Raw genomic sequence first — 14,981 nt, forward strand, 5'->3', positions numbered from 1 at the left:
ATAAATAATAAGTTGGTTGAAGCACTGTTCTATAAGCCGGAAGGTCTCGGGTTCGAGTCCCGATGAGGTGGATTTTTTCAAATGACCTAATCCTTCCAGCCGCAGTATGGCCCTGGGGTCGACTCAGCTTCTAACAGAAATGAGTACCAGGAAATTTTCCGTGGGTTAAGGACGGGCGGCCGGCGCGTAAGGCTGACCTCACCTCCATCTCTAAGCCGACTGTCTAGAAAATGTGGAAGCCTCGACGTCTCACAGCCCTATGGGCCTCCACGATCCGTTGCAGGGATAGCTTTACCTTATTTAATAATAACAACGGAAAGAAGAAAACGTTTCTTCTCCAGGCAAATGTGGGGATAATTCTTTAAATTAGTCCACAGCCACTTTCGAATTCATTTTCACTAACCATTCTCCCATGCCGGGAGCCAGGATAGCACAGTCGGTATAACGACTGGCTACGGGCCGGAGTTCGAGTTCCGGTAGGGTCAGGAATTTCCTCCAAGCCGTCCAGACCGGCTCTCGGGCCCACGCAGACTCCTATCTAATAGGTGCCGGGGGCTCTCTCCGGGAGTAAATCGGCTGGGGCATGAAACTGCCTACTCACCTCCAACTAGAACCGAGGTCAAGAAAACGTGGATCTATACATCCACTCCCCCGTACGTCTTCATGGCGCAGGGACAGCTTCACCTTTATCCTGCCATTGTACGCTGTATGTCCAAGCTATTGGAAATGTCGCTGTAGGATCCTGAAGTGTGAAGACTCAGATTAATCTCAAAAGCAGCGAAATCCGTCAGTGGTCGCTGTTGTTGGCGAGTCCCGTAGCAACGTCCGATCTATTAGCAGCGTGTATCGAGCTGTTAAATAACGCAGATTATCAGATACGCTGCTCTGACAATGTGGGTCATCCGAGATCCGCGACAGCCGGACAGACCGCCGCCTTACCACTAGAGCACCATTCTGATAACTCGTTAGAAGGGGTGAATCTTACAGTGCTCAATGAAAGTTGCTCTCTCCTCAAGAAAGCCTTGCTTTAGCTTCGTGTTTCTTTTTATCTTCACTTTTGTTGTGAGGTTAATGGCTTTGATTGTACAATGACGGGTTAAGGGAAGTCATTTAGAATGTGTAGGTATATTTTAAGATTCATAGACGTTCTTTGTGACTTTCTCTCGTTGATCGGAACCATGGGGCCTCCAGGATTTCTTTTCCACAAGATGAGGCACCCAGTTTTCCATGGGAAAACCAGAAAATTTTCACAGAAATTTAGGTTGAACCCATTGCTTTGGAAATCCATCCATACAGCATTCATAAGTAACACATCAGTAATTACTAGTTACGTATTTTTCTGAAAAGATTACATGTTTCGATCGATTAATGATCGTCATCAGGTGTCCATTTGTATAAATAAAAACAGGCTGGTGAACTATTTATTAATATCTTTGCTACAGTTGGAGATTAGATACAGTTCTAGTTAGATTACTGTTATGTCGTGGATGTGAAATTTGTTTAAACATTTGAAGACTGTCTTTACTGGTCGTCCTAGAGTATTCAGAAGATAGAAAAGGCAAAACTATCTCTGTAAAAGACCGCGAAGGCCTATAGGGTTGTGAGACGTCGAGGCTCCCGCAGTCGGCTCACAGATGGAGGTGAGGTCAGCCTTGCGCTCTGGCCTCTCTTTACCCCCCCCCCACAGGAAAGTTCATGGTACTCATTTCTGTTAGAAGCTGAATCGAACCCAGGGCCATAGTGCGGCTGGAAGGATTAGGTCATTTGAAAAAAATTCACCTCATCGGTACTCGAACTCGCGACCTTCCAGCTTGTAGCATAATGCTTCAACCAATTACGCTACCCTTTAAAATAATTTTAATTTTCTGTATTAATATTGGTATATTTTTATCTTTTTTTATTTATTTATTTATTTTTTTTTTTCGAAAATCCCAGGGTTTGGATCCCTCGCTCCGGTGCCCGTGCTCCCAATCGAAGTCTCCTGTTGACGGAGATAATCGATACGACACTCCGTTGTTTCACAGATTCAGGGCATGACAAAGGTAATCGTTCTAGACATGTTAAACTTCATACCGGTAAATGAGTGTCTTTGTTCTGTTTTGTTCACCTGGCATGGCAGGTAAAACATGAGGACTATCAAACATACGGGCGAATAAACATTCAAATTCGTATTGTATTTTTGTGTTAAGCGTTTCACAAAAAACACAGACTTTTATAGGACCCTAGTTTTTTTTTTTTAAGTTTCTTGGGGTGGGGTGAGACAGTCCACTCGGTACGTCGGCCAGTACTGGCTTATTGTACCAGCTCCGGATGATAGATGAGTGTGGAGCATTTGGTGAAATGAGAATTGGCAGGGGAAACCGAAGTACTCGGAGAAAACCTGCCCCAGTGCCACGTTGTCCACCACTTGACCTGACCTGGGCTCGAACCCGGACCGCAGCGGTGGGAAGCCGGAGACTAACCGCCTGAGCCATTGCACGGCCGATAGGACGTTACTCCTCGCAAATATTAGAATAGAGCTCTCTGGGTATGATCTACGAACGCGCAGTTACGAGGAGAGAGATTGTCTATTCATAAGTTTTGCAATTGGTTTCTGTATCGTCCTGCAGGATTACTTACTTACTTACTTACTTACTTACTTACTTACTCATGGAGCTGAGCCCTTCTTGAAGAGCCGCCAATTCTGCAGCTACTCTAGAATTTCCCAGCATTTTATGGAACCCGAAGGTTCATCGCCGTGTTCACAAGAGCCCTCCACTGGTGCCTATCCTGAGCCAGATCTATCCAATCCATACCATCCCATCCTATCTCTCTAAGATCCATTCTAATATTGTCCACCCACATATGCCTTGGTCTTTCCTGTGGTCTCCTTCCTTCTGGCTTTCCCACCAATATCCTATACGCATTCCTCGTCTCCCCCATTCGTGCTACATGACCTGCCCACATCATCCTCGACTTGATCACTCTAATTATACTTTGAGAAGAGTACAAGTTATGAAGCTCCTCATTAAGCAGTTTTCTCCAACCTCCTGTGATTTCATCTTTCTTTGGTCCAAATATTCTCCTCAACACCCTGTTCTCGAACACCCTCAGTATGTTCCTCCCTATGTTCGTCCTGCAGGATTAGAGTTAAAAATGTGACGTCATATGAAAAGAGGGCGAGAGCGTCCACCAGTTATTCTACATGTTCTCTAGTCACGCAATGTGTTCTCAACAAATGTTCTGAGGTTCACCTTTAATTGATTATATAATATACAATTTAATTCGAACAGTTCAATACCCACATGCCTCTTCTTTATTTTTATTCTATGAAGGTAAACGTTAAGGTAAAATTGTCTCTGTGGTTAACTAATTAAACACTACGCCAAGAGGGCGTATGAAGGAGTGGACGTGTAAAAAAAACTCCGTGGCTTGTAGTCCGCAAGCGAACTATGCCGGCCGAGCGACCGCCGCTTGTCGGCGAAGTTAGTGCCAACTTTTGTGAATAGAGGGTGTCGCATGATCAGCGCAACGGTTCCACACGGCCGTTAATCTCGGTATTATAGACCGTAGCCGCTGTTTCCTTGAAATAGCGCCCTCAGTTATCCTCACGAGGCTGAGTGGACCCCGTTCCAGACCCACTGCTTCTCAGAAAATCTTGTAGTGCCGGGAACCGAACCTGGGACCTCTGGATCTATAGCCAGGAACTCTGACCACTACACCACAGAGGTGGTGGAGTGGATGTATGGACCCATATTTTTTTTTACCTCGGCACACTTTCGAGGTGAGTGGTCAGCTTCTCGCCATGGGATAATAGTTCCCGTTAACCATTGGATATGAAGGTGAGTGGGCCCCAAAACCGGTCTGGACTACACAGAGAATAGAAAAAACATTGCCTCTACCATGAATCGAACTCCAGCCGTGCAACCCTTAGCCTGTCGCTATACCGACTGCGCTATCCCGGCTTCATGTTTTCATAGTGGGACTTGGATATGGGTCTTTGAGAGGTAGAACCTGTTGTAGTTTCGTCGCTGAAGATAGATGGGGTTTAATATTGTTTCCTCTGAAAGCTAAAATGAACTAGTATTTATTTGTATTCGCATACCACAGCTCAGTCCCTGTGCGAGGTCTGCGTAAGAAGGTCAGTATGTTGAGAGTATTAATTAAATACACGTGAGTAAACACACGGATGCGCGAAGTGGTTCGAATATAACGTGGATTGTGTTTTCAGATGGCCTGCATTTAACACAGGAAAATGATATCAGGTCTTTATATAGCCCGATAACTTTTAGACGTGCAGTCCGTCGTTCTGAATACGCTTTTCAGCACCTATTTCAGGTTCGAAGAAATATTTTCCTGTGGTCTAGTGGTCAGCGTTCCTGGATACAGATCCAGAGGTCCGGGTTCGATTCCCGGCGTTACCAGGTTCTCTCTGAGAAGTAGCGGGTCTGAAACGGGGTCCACTCAGCCTCGTGAGGATCATTGAGGACCTATTTCAAGGAAATAGCGGCTCCGGTCTAGAAAACCGAGATTAACGGCCGTGTGGATTCCGCTGACCACGCGACACCATCTATCCGCAAAAGTTGGCAATAACTTAGCCGACAAGCGGCGGTCGCTCGGTCGGTATAGTTCGCTTGAGGACTCAAGCCGCGGAGTTTGTTTTTTTGTTATTGGGTCCAGAAGGACCCATGAAAGGCGGGGACTTCCTTCTTAATCCGAGAGACCGTTAGCTTCTCGAGAACACCTCTGCTCCGTGGAGTTCGTTACGTGATTTTAATCTGAACGAACAGATGCATCCATAACGTTGGGTCGGGGCCAGCCCTGACTTGAGCTGTTATCTGTTCGTGAGTGATGCTGAATTACCACGAAGGCCAACTCCCTTCTCACTAGAGTTATTTTCCCACGATTCTTAAAATATTTGATACAGTTCGTGCTTTAACGTATGGATGCAACATAAACATATTTTGTCTCGGTTGACTGCAGTTTAGTGCATGAGTGCTGCAAGTTGTAGCAACTAACGTAAAGTTCTTCCTGTGCACTACGCCATGAAGACGTATGAGGGTGTGCATATGATCTCGACACTAGTTGGCGGTTAGTGGTCAGCTTCACGTCCCGGCCGCACTACCTCTGGTACCAATTGGATAGGAAGCCTGTGTGGGCCCCAGAGCCGGTCTGTTTATGCGTGGAATTTTCAGCTTCGCAATTTGACCGGAAATTACCATCACCGTTATAAAACAACAACAATAATAATTGAAATAACATACGTTCTCGTCAAATTTTCATAGAAATGTATAAATTGGTTTAGCAAATGTAAATCATTATTTTCATGTATTCTCGGAATTTTCTCTAAAACAACGTAGTCGGTATAGAGACTGGCTACTGGTTGGACGGCAGATCAGTCGGAGTTCGAGTCCCAGTGGGTACAAGAATTTTCTCTTCTCTACGTAGTCCAGACCGGCTCTGAGGTCCACCCAACCTCATGCCCAATGGGTACTGTGAGGCCCTTTCCCTGGGGGATAAAGCGGCCGGGGCGTGAAGCTGAACACTCACCTCCAGCTAGTGCCGAGGTCAAGAAAATCTGGATCTATACATCCATTCCCCCATACGTCTTCATGGCGTAATGCTTAATTAGTTAAGCACAGGGACAACTTTAACTTTTTTTTTCTCCTTGGCACAACAGCCCCAGTGGGCCTAGGCCTACCTCCATGAACTTCTCTGTTCACTTCGGTTTTTCTCGATCTTACACATTCGGTAGGACTCCTTGGGCGAGTGATCAGCTCGTCGCAAGGCCTCTACCTGTACACAAAGACAGAAAAACACACACAAACATCCATGCCCTGAGTGGGATTTGAACCCACGATTCTAGCTTTCGAGCGAGCGAAGACAGTACATGCCTTAGGCCGCTCGGCTACCGTGACCGGCACTTTAACTTTTACCAATTGAAAATGTACATTTAACGAGATGAAGTAGCAGTTAAGGATCTGTACTTTTTTAAAATTATTTTTTGATTATCTGTGCTGTTAACCAAATACACAGATTAGAGAACAATTTCCCGATAGTTAGTAATGCAGACCATTGTCCACCCAGATCCACTGCGTGTGGTTTGTGGAGGGACAGACATGCTGATCGGCATCGCTGTTTTCTGAGAAGTGACACCATGTAGTTCGATACGCATTCTGACTCATTTCGAAGGACTGTACTGCTTCTATCATCAGGGTCTAAGAGTAAATCAAGGAAGCAAGCAGAGTGGTTTCGTTCTTCATGCTGGTTGCTTCGGCTCTGAACATGGAAGAAATATGTTCCTTCGAAATATCGGCGAACTTATACGGAACTTGACAGCGTCACTTCGCAGATGATACTCATAGTACTCGTCATGGTAACCGTTGCGAGAACCTCATGCCTCTTTCCCTCCCAGTACCAGATGAAGAAGGTAAACAGTTAAGTCTTCATTATTATTACACTTCTTAACAATTAATTATTACAATATTAATTGTGCTTAGGATTAATTCATACGTGTGTGTATTTATATATTCTCATCACATCAAGGTTGGTACGATTGCAGCAATCATGAACGAACATTGTCTAAATGATGTACGTTGCCTTGTTTTGTTTTTGTGTGTGTGTTTTTATTCGTGCTTGCTTCCTAATTGGCCTTTGGACTGTTGAGTAAGCAACCGAAATAAATAAATAATTGAATTGAATTATGACGATGACATGTTCACTCAGACCGATTTGTCAGGCCGTCATGTGCAGAACACAATTGGCACAGCCTGTGTGCCGCTCTGTCAGTGTTTACATGTGGACTGACGTCTACAGTGGACGGAGACTTCAGGCTAATACTTACAGCTTATTTAAGCGGCCTCCTTAGTCTAGAGGTAACGTTCCCACCTCATGACTCGTGGTACGCGGGTTCAAACCCGGCGGAAAAATTCAGGGAACAAGTCCTCCGGGAGGGACTTTAAGCCGTGGGTCCCGTGTCGTAGCTTTACGGCACGTAAAAGAACCTCGTATCTCTAAAGGAGGTCACAGCCAAATTTAAGGACGTTTCCCGCCCAACAAGTAGTCTCTAACACCTCTGATAAATGGGGGAAGCATTATAGATACCGCCAAGCTAGTGGAGGCCGAACTCTCTGGCTCGGTCGGGACTGATGGTACTCACCAATATCAGTAGGATATAGAGGCTGGTAGAATATCATAGAGGGAAGCACAATGGACCAATACTGGTCTAAGTGCATGGGGAAACCCACCCTCTCCAATAACTAACTAGAGCTTATTTCAAGGCGACAGCGGGCTCAGGAAGGGGTCTCAATATCATCTGATAACTTCCTTTCATTTCCTGCTGAGACTAGCTGGAACCATGACACCTTAGCATGCTATGGGATTCAGTAGCTACTACCGTTATCCATATCCTCAATTACTTAATTTCCACGCCATGACGACATGTTGGGGAGTGGCTGTGTAGCTCCACAGTTCTTGACCTCGGTACTACGTAGAGGTGAGTGGTCAACATCACGTTTCAGCCGCTTTAGCCACAGGGAAAGAGCCCCTGGTACCCACTGGATAGCAGGCTGGGTGGGCCCCATAGGCGGTCTGGACGCTGTGGAGAGGAGATGAATATCTTGACTCTGCCGAGAATCGAACCCTCGTCGTCCAGCTCGTAGCCAGTGGCGATCTGACTGAGCTATGCCGGCTCTGGTTCTGTGTGCAGCTACTACTTTAACACATGAAAACTGCAATCTACCCACAAAGTGTGCTTATGTGTTCCGTATGGTTCTCACAATAAACAGCGACTGTTTCCCTAAACAGCATTAACCGGTTGGGCTTTGTAGCGGAGACGTAATGTGTTTCCTGTGAGGTACGGACTGAATTTCCATATATTTATTAGAATAAATTCAATCTTTAAAGGTTTAATGGATGAAATTGCGAGATATAAAGGCATAAAGCAGACGGGCGAAGTAAATTCTATAAGCGGTTTTACATCCATTTGAACGAAACGCATATAAAAAAAGCGGAAATGGGAGAAGCAAATGATGGTGAACATATGTGATGGTGACGTCATGCGTAGCATGTAGCCCACTCTGGCCCTCAGCCACGCCTTCTTGCAGCAGTGTTTGTATTTATGTGTAGACTGCATTATGAGAAGTTCCAGATGGCAAACCTGCAATGTATGCGGTGTATTTTACTTGTGTATGTGTTGAAAGTTACGCTTTGCATGTGTGCGAAAGAGGACAATAAAGAAATTAAGATAATCCCGTAGAACGAAATAGGCTGCACTCCGTGGATGAGTTCTTGTACTAAGACTCTGAATCTCTGTGGAGGTTGTGCTGTCTGGGAGCAGCAGATTAAGGGTTCCTGTTTCGGAACTCATTCTGCGTCCTCATACATCCATGTTTCTGTTTGTCGAGTTGCATCCAGATGTTAGGTTTCTAACTTCAGTATCTTCTTCTACTTCTGCAGGACAGGAGAGAAAACGAAGTTCAGAAATAGACATGCCAAGGTTAGGAATCGAACCTGAATACCCAGTATCACTCACTCATGGAGCTTAGCCCTTCTTTAGAACCTACCAATTCTGCAGCTACTCAGGAACTTCCCAGCATTTTATGAAACCCGAAGGTTCGTTACCGTGTCCAGAAGAGTCCTCCACTGCTCCATATCCTGAGCGAGATCAATCAAATCCATACCATCCCTTCGTATCTTTCTAAGATCTATTTTAATATTGTCCACCCGCCTATGTTTTCGTCTTCCTAGTGGTGTGTTTCCTTCTGGCTTTCCCACCAATATCCTATTATTATTTTTTTATTGCTAGTGAGGTGGGACTAAGTCCCATGTACTGAGGCCACATCTGGTCACCAACGTCCTATATGCAGTCCTCTTCTCTCCCATTCGATCTACATGCCCTGCCCATCTCATCCACCTTGACTTGATCGTTCTAATTATACTTTGCTAAGAGTACAAGTTACAAATCACTTCTCATTATGCAGTTTTTTCCAACCTCCTGTCACTTAATCCCTCTTCGGTCCAAATAGTCTCCTCAGCACCCTGTTCTCAAACCCCCTCAGTTTATGTCCCTAGAATATCCAGCATAGAGGCGGTTTTAGAGAAAACTGTTATCTCGGGAACGAGTTTCGGAGACCTGCTGTTTCCAAAATGTTGATTTTGAAGTGACATGAAAGCGACTGATCTACAGAGAAGCCTCATATCCCGCGCTCTTGTATAATCAGTTCGAATTAAGGGAAATAACTTTGATAGTAATGAAGAGCAGCTATGAACGTAATGAAGACCAAGAGAGCAGCTATGAAAGTAATGAAGACCAGGAGAGCAGCTATGAAAGTAATGAAGACCAAGAGAGCAGCTATGAAAGTAATGAAGACCAAGAGAGCAGCTATGAAAGTAATGAAGACCAAGAGAGCAGCTATGAAAGTAATGAAGACCAAGAGAGCAGCTATGAAAGTAATGAAGACCAAGAGAGCAGCTATGAAAGTAATGAAGACCAAGAGAGCAGCTATGAAAGTAATGAAGACCAAGAGAGCAGCTATGAAAGTAATGAAGACCAAGAGAGCAGCTATGAAAGTAATGAAGACCAAGAGAGCAGCTATGAAAGTAATGAAGACCAAGAGAGCAGCTATGAAAGTAATGAAGACCAAGAGAGCAGCTATGAAAGTAATGAAGACCAAGAGAGCAGCTATGAAAGTAATGAAGACCAAGAGAGCAGCTATGAAAGTAATGAAGACCAAGAGAGCAGCTATGAAAGTAATGAAGACCAAGAGAGCAGCTATGAAAGTAATGAAGACCAGGAGAGCAGCTATGAAAGTAATGAGGACCAAGAGAGCAGCTATGAAAATAATGAAGCCCAAGAGAGCGGCTATGAAAGTAATGAAGGCCAAGAGAGCAGCTATGAGAGTAATGAATACCAGGAGAGTAGCCATGAAAGTAATGAGGACCAAGAGAGCAGCTATGAAAGTAATGAAGACCAAGAGAGCAGCTATGAAAGAGCAGCTATGAAAGTAATGAAGACCAAGAGAGCAGCTATGAAAGTAATGAAGACCAAGAGAGCAGCTATGAAAGTAATGAAGACCAAGAGAGCAGCTATGAAAGTAATGAAGACCAAGAGAGCAGCTGATAGCTGGAATTGTAGTGAAAATAAGACTGTCAAAACATGATAAATATTGCTTATAATTTGAGTACATTTTTAAAAAGTCGCCAACTCCGATTAAAAAGGATAGTGAAATGTCTCGTGACGTATTTTGTACTACAATAACCCACTCGAAACATGGATGTCTGTGTGTGCGTTTATTCTGTTCGTATTGTTCTGTGTGTAGGTAGCGGCCTTGCGACGGGCTGATCACCCGTCCAGTGAGTCCTTCCGTCTGTATATAAAATATTACGAAACTGAAGCAGAGGCCAGGGCCCAACAAAGGGCTGTAGAGCCATTGATGAATGAACTAGAAGCAACACGTCTTGTCTGAAGCCATAGCAATCAACACTAAGCTGATGCTACTGTAGCAACGATTATCACAAGTCACTTTAGACCCGCCCTTGCGATAGTAATCAGTGAGCGCTTAGGTTAGGTAGGGGAATGATAATAACGCTGTTATTAAGAAATTGGGTGCGAGCATGCGGACTGGATTTAGCTGTCCCAGAATAGAGCCACTTGTTTCTTGTTGTGAAGAGCAGCGCTGTTACCAGCTTCTCAAGAAGAACTTTGCTTCATGAAAATTGTAGTGGAATTAAATGTGATTAGGTCCTGTCGAGCAAGTCTCTTGCACTATAATTTGGATTGCTCTGTTCGTTAGGTGTGATGCTATCGCTGACACTTAATCCAGCGACCAGCTGCATTTATCTCTACACCGACTGTGCAGTAAAACAAATTTATGGGTCGAGTAATGGGCCATATAAAGAGAGCTCAATTTAAACTACCAGAAATTAAATTTTGGAAGAATTGCTAACGATTATTGAGAGGACAGGGGAAAGTGTACTTGAAACTAAGCAATGCAGAGGGTGAAGTACAAAACGTTGTAGTAGTACAGACATGTAGAAAGAATAGGGGATCATGGGTGGCTGAAATAATTAAATCGTTAACCAGACGTCAAACCAAAAGTATAATGAGAGAAAGGAGGAGCCGTAGAAAAGAAATAAAATACAGATCTAGGAAGCTATAGAATTACTTTATAAATGCTCACTTCCCTCCTTCATATTTGTCTCTTTGCTTGTAAGAAATTTACAGTCTTATTGAAGGAAGGGATTTGGAAGGAACTGACTGAAATGATTGACAGTTGTGGAGTATGAGGCAGAATAATCTGCAGAATCCAAATCTACAAGCCGGAAGGTCGCGGGTTCGAGTCCCGATGAGGTCATTGGATTTGTTCAGTTGACCTAGTCCTTCCGGCCGCACTATGGCACTGGGGTCGACTCAGCCTCTAACAGAAATGAGTACCAGGAATTAATTAAATAATTTTCTTGGGGAGTAAAGCGCGGCCGTCGCGTAAGGCTGACAACCTTACCGCCATCTTTGAGACGATTGTCTAGATAGTGTGGGGCCCTCAACGTCTCACAACCCTATGGGCCTTCACTGCCTGTTACAGAGATAGCTTTACTTTTTTACTTTTTAATGGTGACGAAACAATAATTAACATTCGGTGAAATCTGGTTTTTAATCTGTTTCTTTATGGTTTAAGACCTTTGTTTTATAATGAAGTTAGAGATATTTGTAGAAGTCTTTTGGAACAGTGAGGAAGCGCCCAAGCTGCTTCCCATTGTTCGTTCATAAGTTACCTGCTCTGGAATATGGAGCGCTGAATTGCTGTTCTGTACACTTGTATCTAATCCCGACTTTCCTTAGTGAAATCGAACCTAGTGCCAACATTTGTGTTAACTGGACCTCACTAGACACAGAGCCTAGCCACAGGCTTCAGATGTTTCATAATTACCTGAAGCCAAACGCATATCTTAAGCACATTAACCTAGAACTGTAAATATTTGCAGTAGCTCCTTGTAGCACGAATGGGGGAGACGAGGAATGCGTATAGGATATTGGTGGGAGAGCCAGAAGGAAAGAGACCACAGGGAAGACCAAGGCGTAGATGGGTGAACAATATTAAAATGGATCTTAGAGAGATAGGATGGGATGGTATGGATTGGATAGATCTGGCTCAGGATAGGGACCAGTGGAGGGCTCTTGTGAACACGGTGATGAACCTTCAGGTTCCATAAAATGCTGGGAAATTCTTGAGTAGCTGCAGAATTGACAGCTCCTCCAGAAGGGCTCAGCTCCATGAGTAAGTAAGCAAGCTCCTTGGGTAGGATAAGAAAGTCTTGCGGGCCTTAGTTTGCGAGCCCCCCGTCTGTAATCTACGTATATGCCTTAATCCTTTGAAGCCCAGTAATTTTATATGTACCAGCCGCGTTATTACCCCAAAACTCTGCATTCTGAGCACAATGTATATATGTGTTTCGTATGATTCTCACATTAAACAACGAGTTTTTCCCCCCTAAACAGCCTTAACCATTTGGGCTTTGTGGCGGAGACGTAATGCTTCCTGTGAGGTACGAAACGAATGTATTATTTAGTATACGCGCGGTCTTTAAACGTATGAGTTGGCGCTTCTGAAAGCGGTGACATTGCTGTATGTTTAGAAGTAATCTCGGGATCTCTTTATATATAGATTATCAATTAGGATAATATATTAAGATATGAGCGAAACAAGTAGCACTATTTGGAGAAATGAGAAATATGCCAAAGAAACGTATTTGAAAAGTCTCAAGGAAAGAGGCTGCATTGGAGACCTAGAGTGTATCAAATATTAAATTGGACGTTAAGTATACAGTGTCAAGACGCGAACTCGATTCCACTAACTCAGAATGGGATCCAGTGGTGGGCTGTAGTGAATCTGCGGGTTCCAAAACCGGCATGAATTTTCTTGAGTGGGCTGTTCCAGTGAGTTTACATGTTTAAGGTTTCAGGACTGCCACGTGTGCTATGCAAAATATTCGTCGAACAAGACTGTGGAATGCAGGTCTCTTATGCACCATTCAGTTGGTAGCATTTCTTTCATAAATTACGCTTATAAAAATAGAAATAATAATAATTATTATTGAATTCTTATTTATTTATATGCTAACCCAACAGCCAGAATGCCAGTTACAAAATGAGCACAAGTAAAGAAAAAGAAACAAACCAAACAAAATTACAAAACAAGGCAGTTTATAGCAATTGAATAATAATTTAATATTTGTTTACGTGCAAACTTTTTCTTTATTGCTAGTGAGGTGGACTAAGTCCCTTGTAATGCGGCCACATCTGGCCTATTATACCAGCCCCAGATGATAGGAGAGGGTGATTGAGGAGCAATTGCTGGAATGAAGATTGGCAAGGAAACCGAAGTACTAGGAGCAAGCCTGCCCCAGCGCCACTTTGTCCACCACAAATCCCACTTGATCAGACCCGAGATCGAATGCAGGCCGCCGCGGTGGGAAGCCAGCGACTAACCGCTTGAGCTATGGCGCGGCCCTAAGTGCAGACTTAATAGTATAGAGGCCAATTACAATGCTAGCACGCGTACATAGAAATACACAAAACTAATTAAAAAACAAAATACAAAATATGACAATCTGTATAATGACAATAAATTAATAATAATTCCAAGAAAAATTAAAGTTAGCGTTAACAGGCGAGAAAAATAAAATAAGTATAAGTATATTCCAATGGTTATGCCATTCTGTGGCGAGAAAAGGCAATACACGTATATACACGCATAGAAGTTAATAATAATAATAATAATAATGTTAGCAATAATAGTCTCGCAGAATTATTAACCCCTGAAGTCAACATCTGAGTGGTACCCATTCGCCTGGAAAGCAGGTTAAACCGCCAGGCCGGGCAGAATATGAAAGGCAGTAAATTCATGTCGCGGACAACAGGTTTTGTGGACAGTCTAAATTGCTTGCTTGACAATGAGCTTGTGCTACCATAACTTGGGCGGGCATGCACAGGGACTATCGATCGTCGGCTGAAAGCTTGAAGCTGTGGGTTCTAGGGCGGACACTTCATTGAAAAATCAGACTGCACCTCCTGCCTTTGCTCTGTGCGCTCTAAAAGCAAGCAACTACACAAGATTTCCTGACTGTATATATTAATATACATTTCGGAAATATAAGAAAGACGCGCATTTTAAACTCCGATTGATCCATGTCGTTATTAATGTGCTGGAGGAGAGAGTTATTTCTTTCAAGCATAAAGCGCACTGAAATGTCACTGGCAAATTATTAAAAACAAACTTAATACAAATACATAACCACAGTAACTAAAGACGTTTGATAATACAGTTACATTTACACCTAAAATACTAATCATGTTAGGGAACAGTATGCATTCTTCAGCCCTAAAGTTGGAGGCGATATGTTTCTCCGAAACGTCTGTTTACTTTCAGCTGACTTCACCGCTTAATATCCCGGAAGGTAGAACTCTTCATAACCAGCCTGTGGGGATGTCGGATCCTACATGCATTAATAGTTTTGATGTTAATACAAGCGTGGAAACTTTTCGAACTCTTGAGGTTGTATCAAACAATTATAAGGCAGTGGGTATCACTCACTCATGGAGCTGAGCCCTTCTGGAGGAGCCGCTAATTCTGCAGCTACTCAAGAACTATCCAGCATTTCATGGAACCCGAAGGTTCATAACCGTGTTCACAAGAGCCCCCCGCTGTTCCCTGTCCTGAGTCGGATCAGTCCAATTCATTCCATCCCATTCAATCTCTCTAAGATCCATTTTAATATTGTCCACCCATCTACGTCTTGGTCTTCCCAGTAATCTCCTTCCTTCCGGCTTTCCCACCAATATCCTATATGCATTCCTCCTCTCCCCATTCGTGCTACATGCCCTGTCCACCGCATCGTCCTGGACTTGATCATTCTAGTTATCCACGGAGAAGAGTACAGGTTCTGAAAGGCAGTTTGTGTTAATGCAGGTACTGAAGGGCGGTACAATTCAGAGCTCTTCCTTG

The 14,981-nt window shown here is 43.7% G+C and overlaps 2 protein-coding genes across 5 annotated transcripts in view; both read left to right on the forward strand.

Moving 5' to 3' along the window:
• The window catches only part of LOC111869778 (protein O-linked-mannose beta-1,2-N-acetylglucosaminyltransferase 1), a 420,171-nt gene that overhangs the window by 32,986 nt on the left and 372,204 nt on the right, over positions 1-14,981 (forward strand). The gene's annotated exons all lie outside the window — the stretch shown is intronic.
• Positions 9,231-10,139, forward strand: LOC111869760 (uncharacterized protein DDB_G0290685). Its single transcript, XM_023861508.1, has one exon. It carries the CDS (start codon positions 9,231-9,233, stop codon positions 10,137-10,139), a length of 909 nt encoding a protein of 302 aa, XP_023717276.1.

The sequence above is a fragment of the Cryptotermes secundus genome, unplaced genomic scaffold, assembly GCF_002891405.2.
Source record: "Cryptotermes secundus unplaced genomic scaffold, Csec_1.0 scaffold93, whole genome shotgun sequence".
Lineage (NCBI taxonomy): Eukaryota > Metazoa > Arthropoda > Insecta > Blattodea > Kalotermitidae > Cryptotermes > Cryptotermes secundus.

Excerpts from the sequence above, each read along its gene's own strand:
- LOC111869760 (XM_023861508.1), top strand. The coding sequence starts at position 9,231 with ATGAAGAGCAGCTATGAACGTAATGAAGACCAAGAGAGCAGCTATGAA.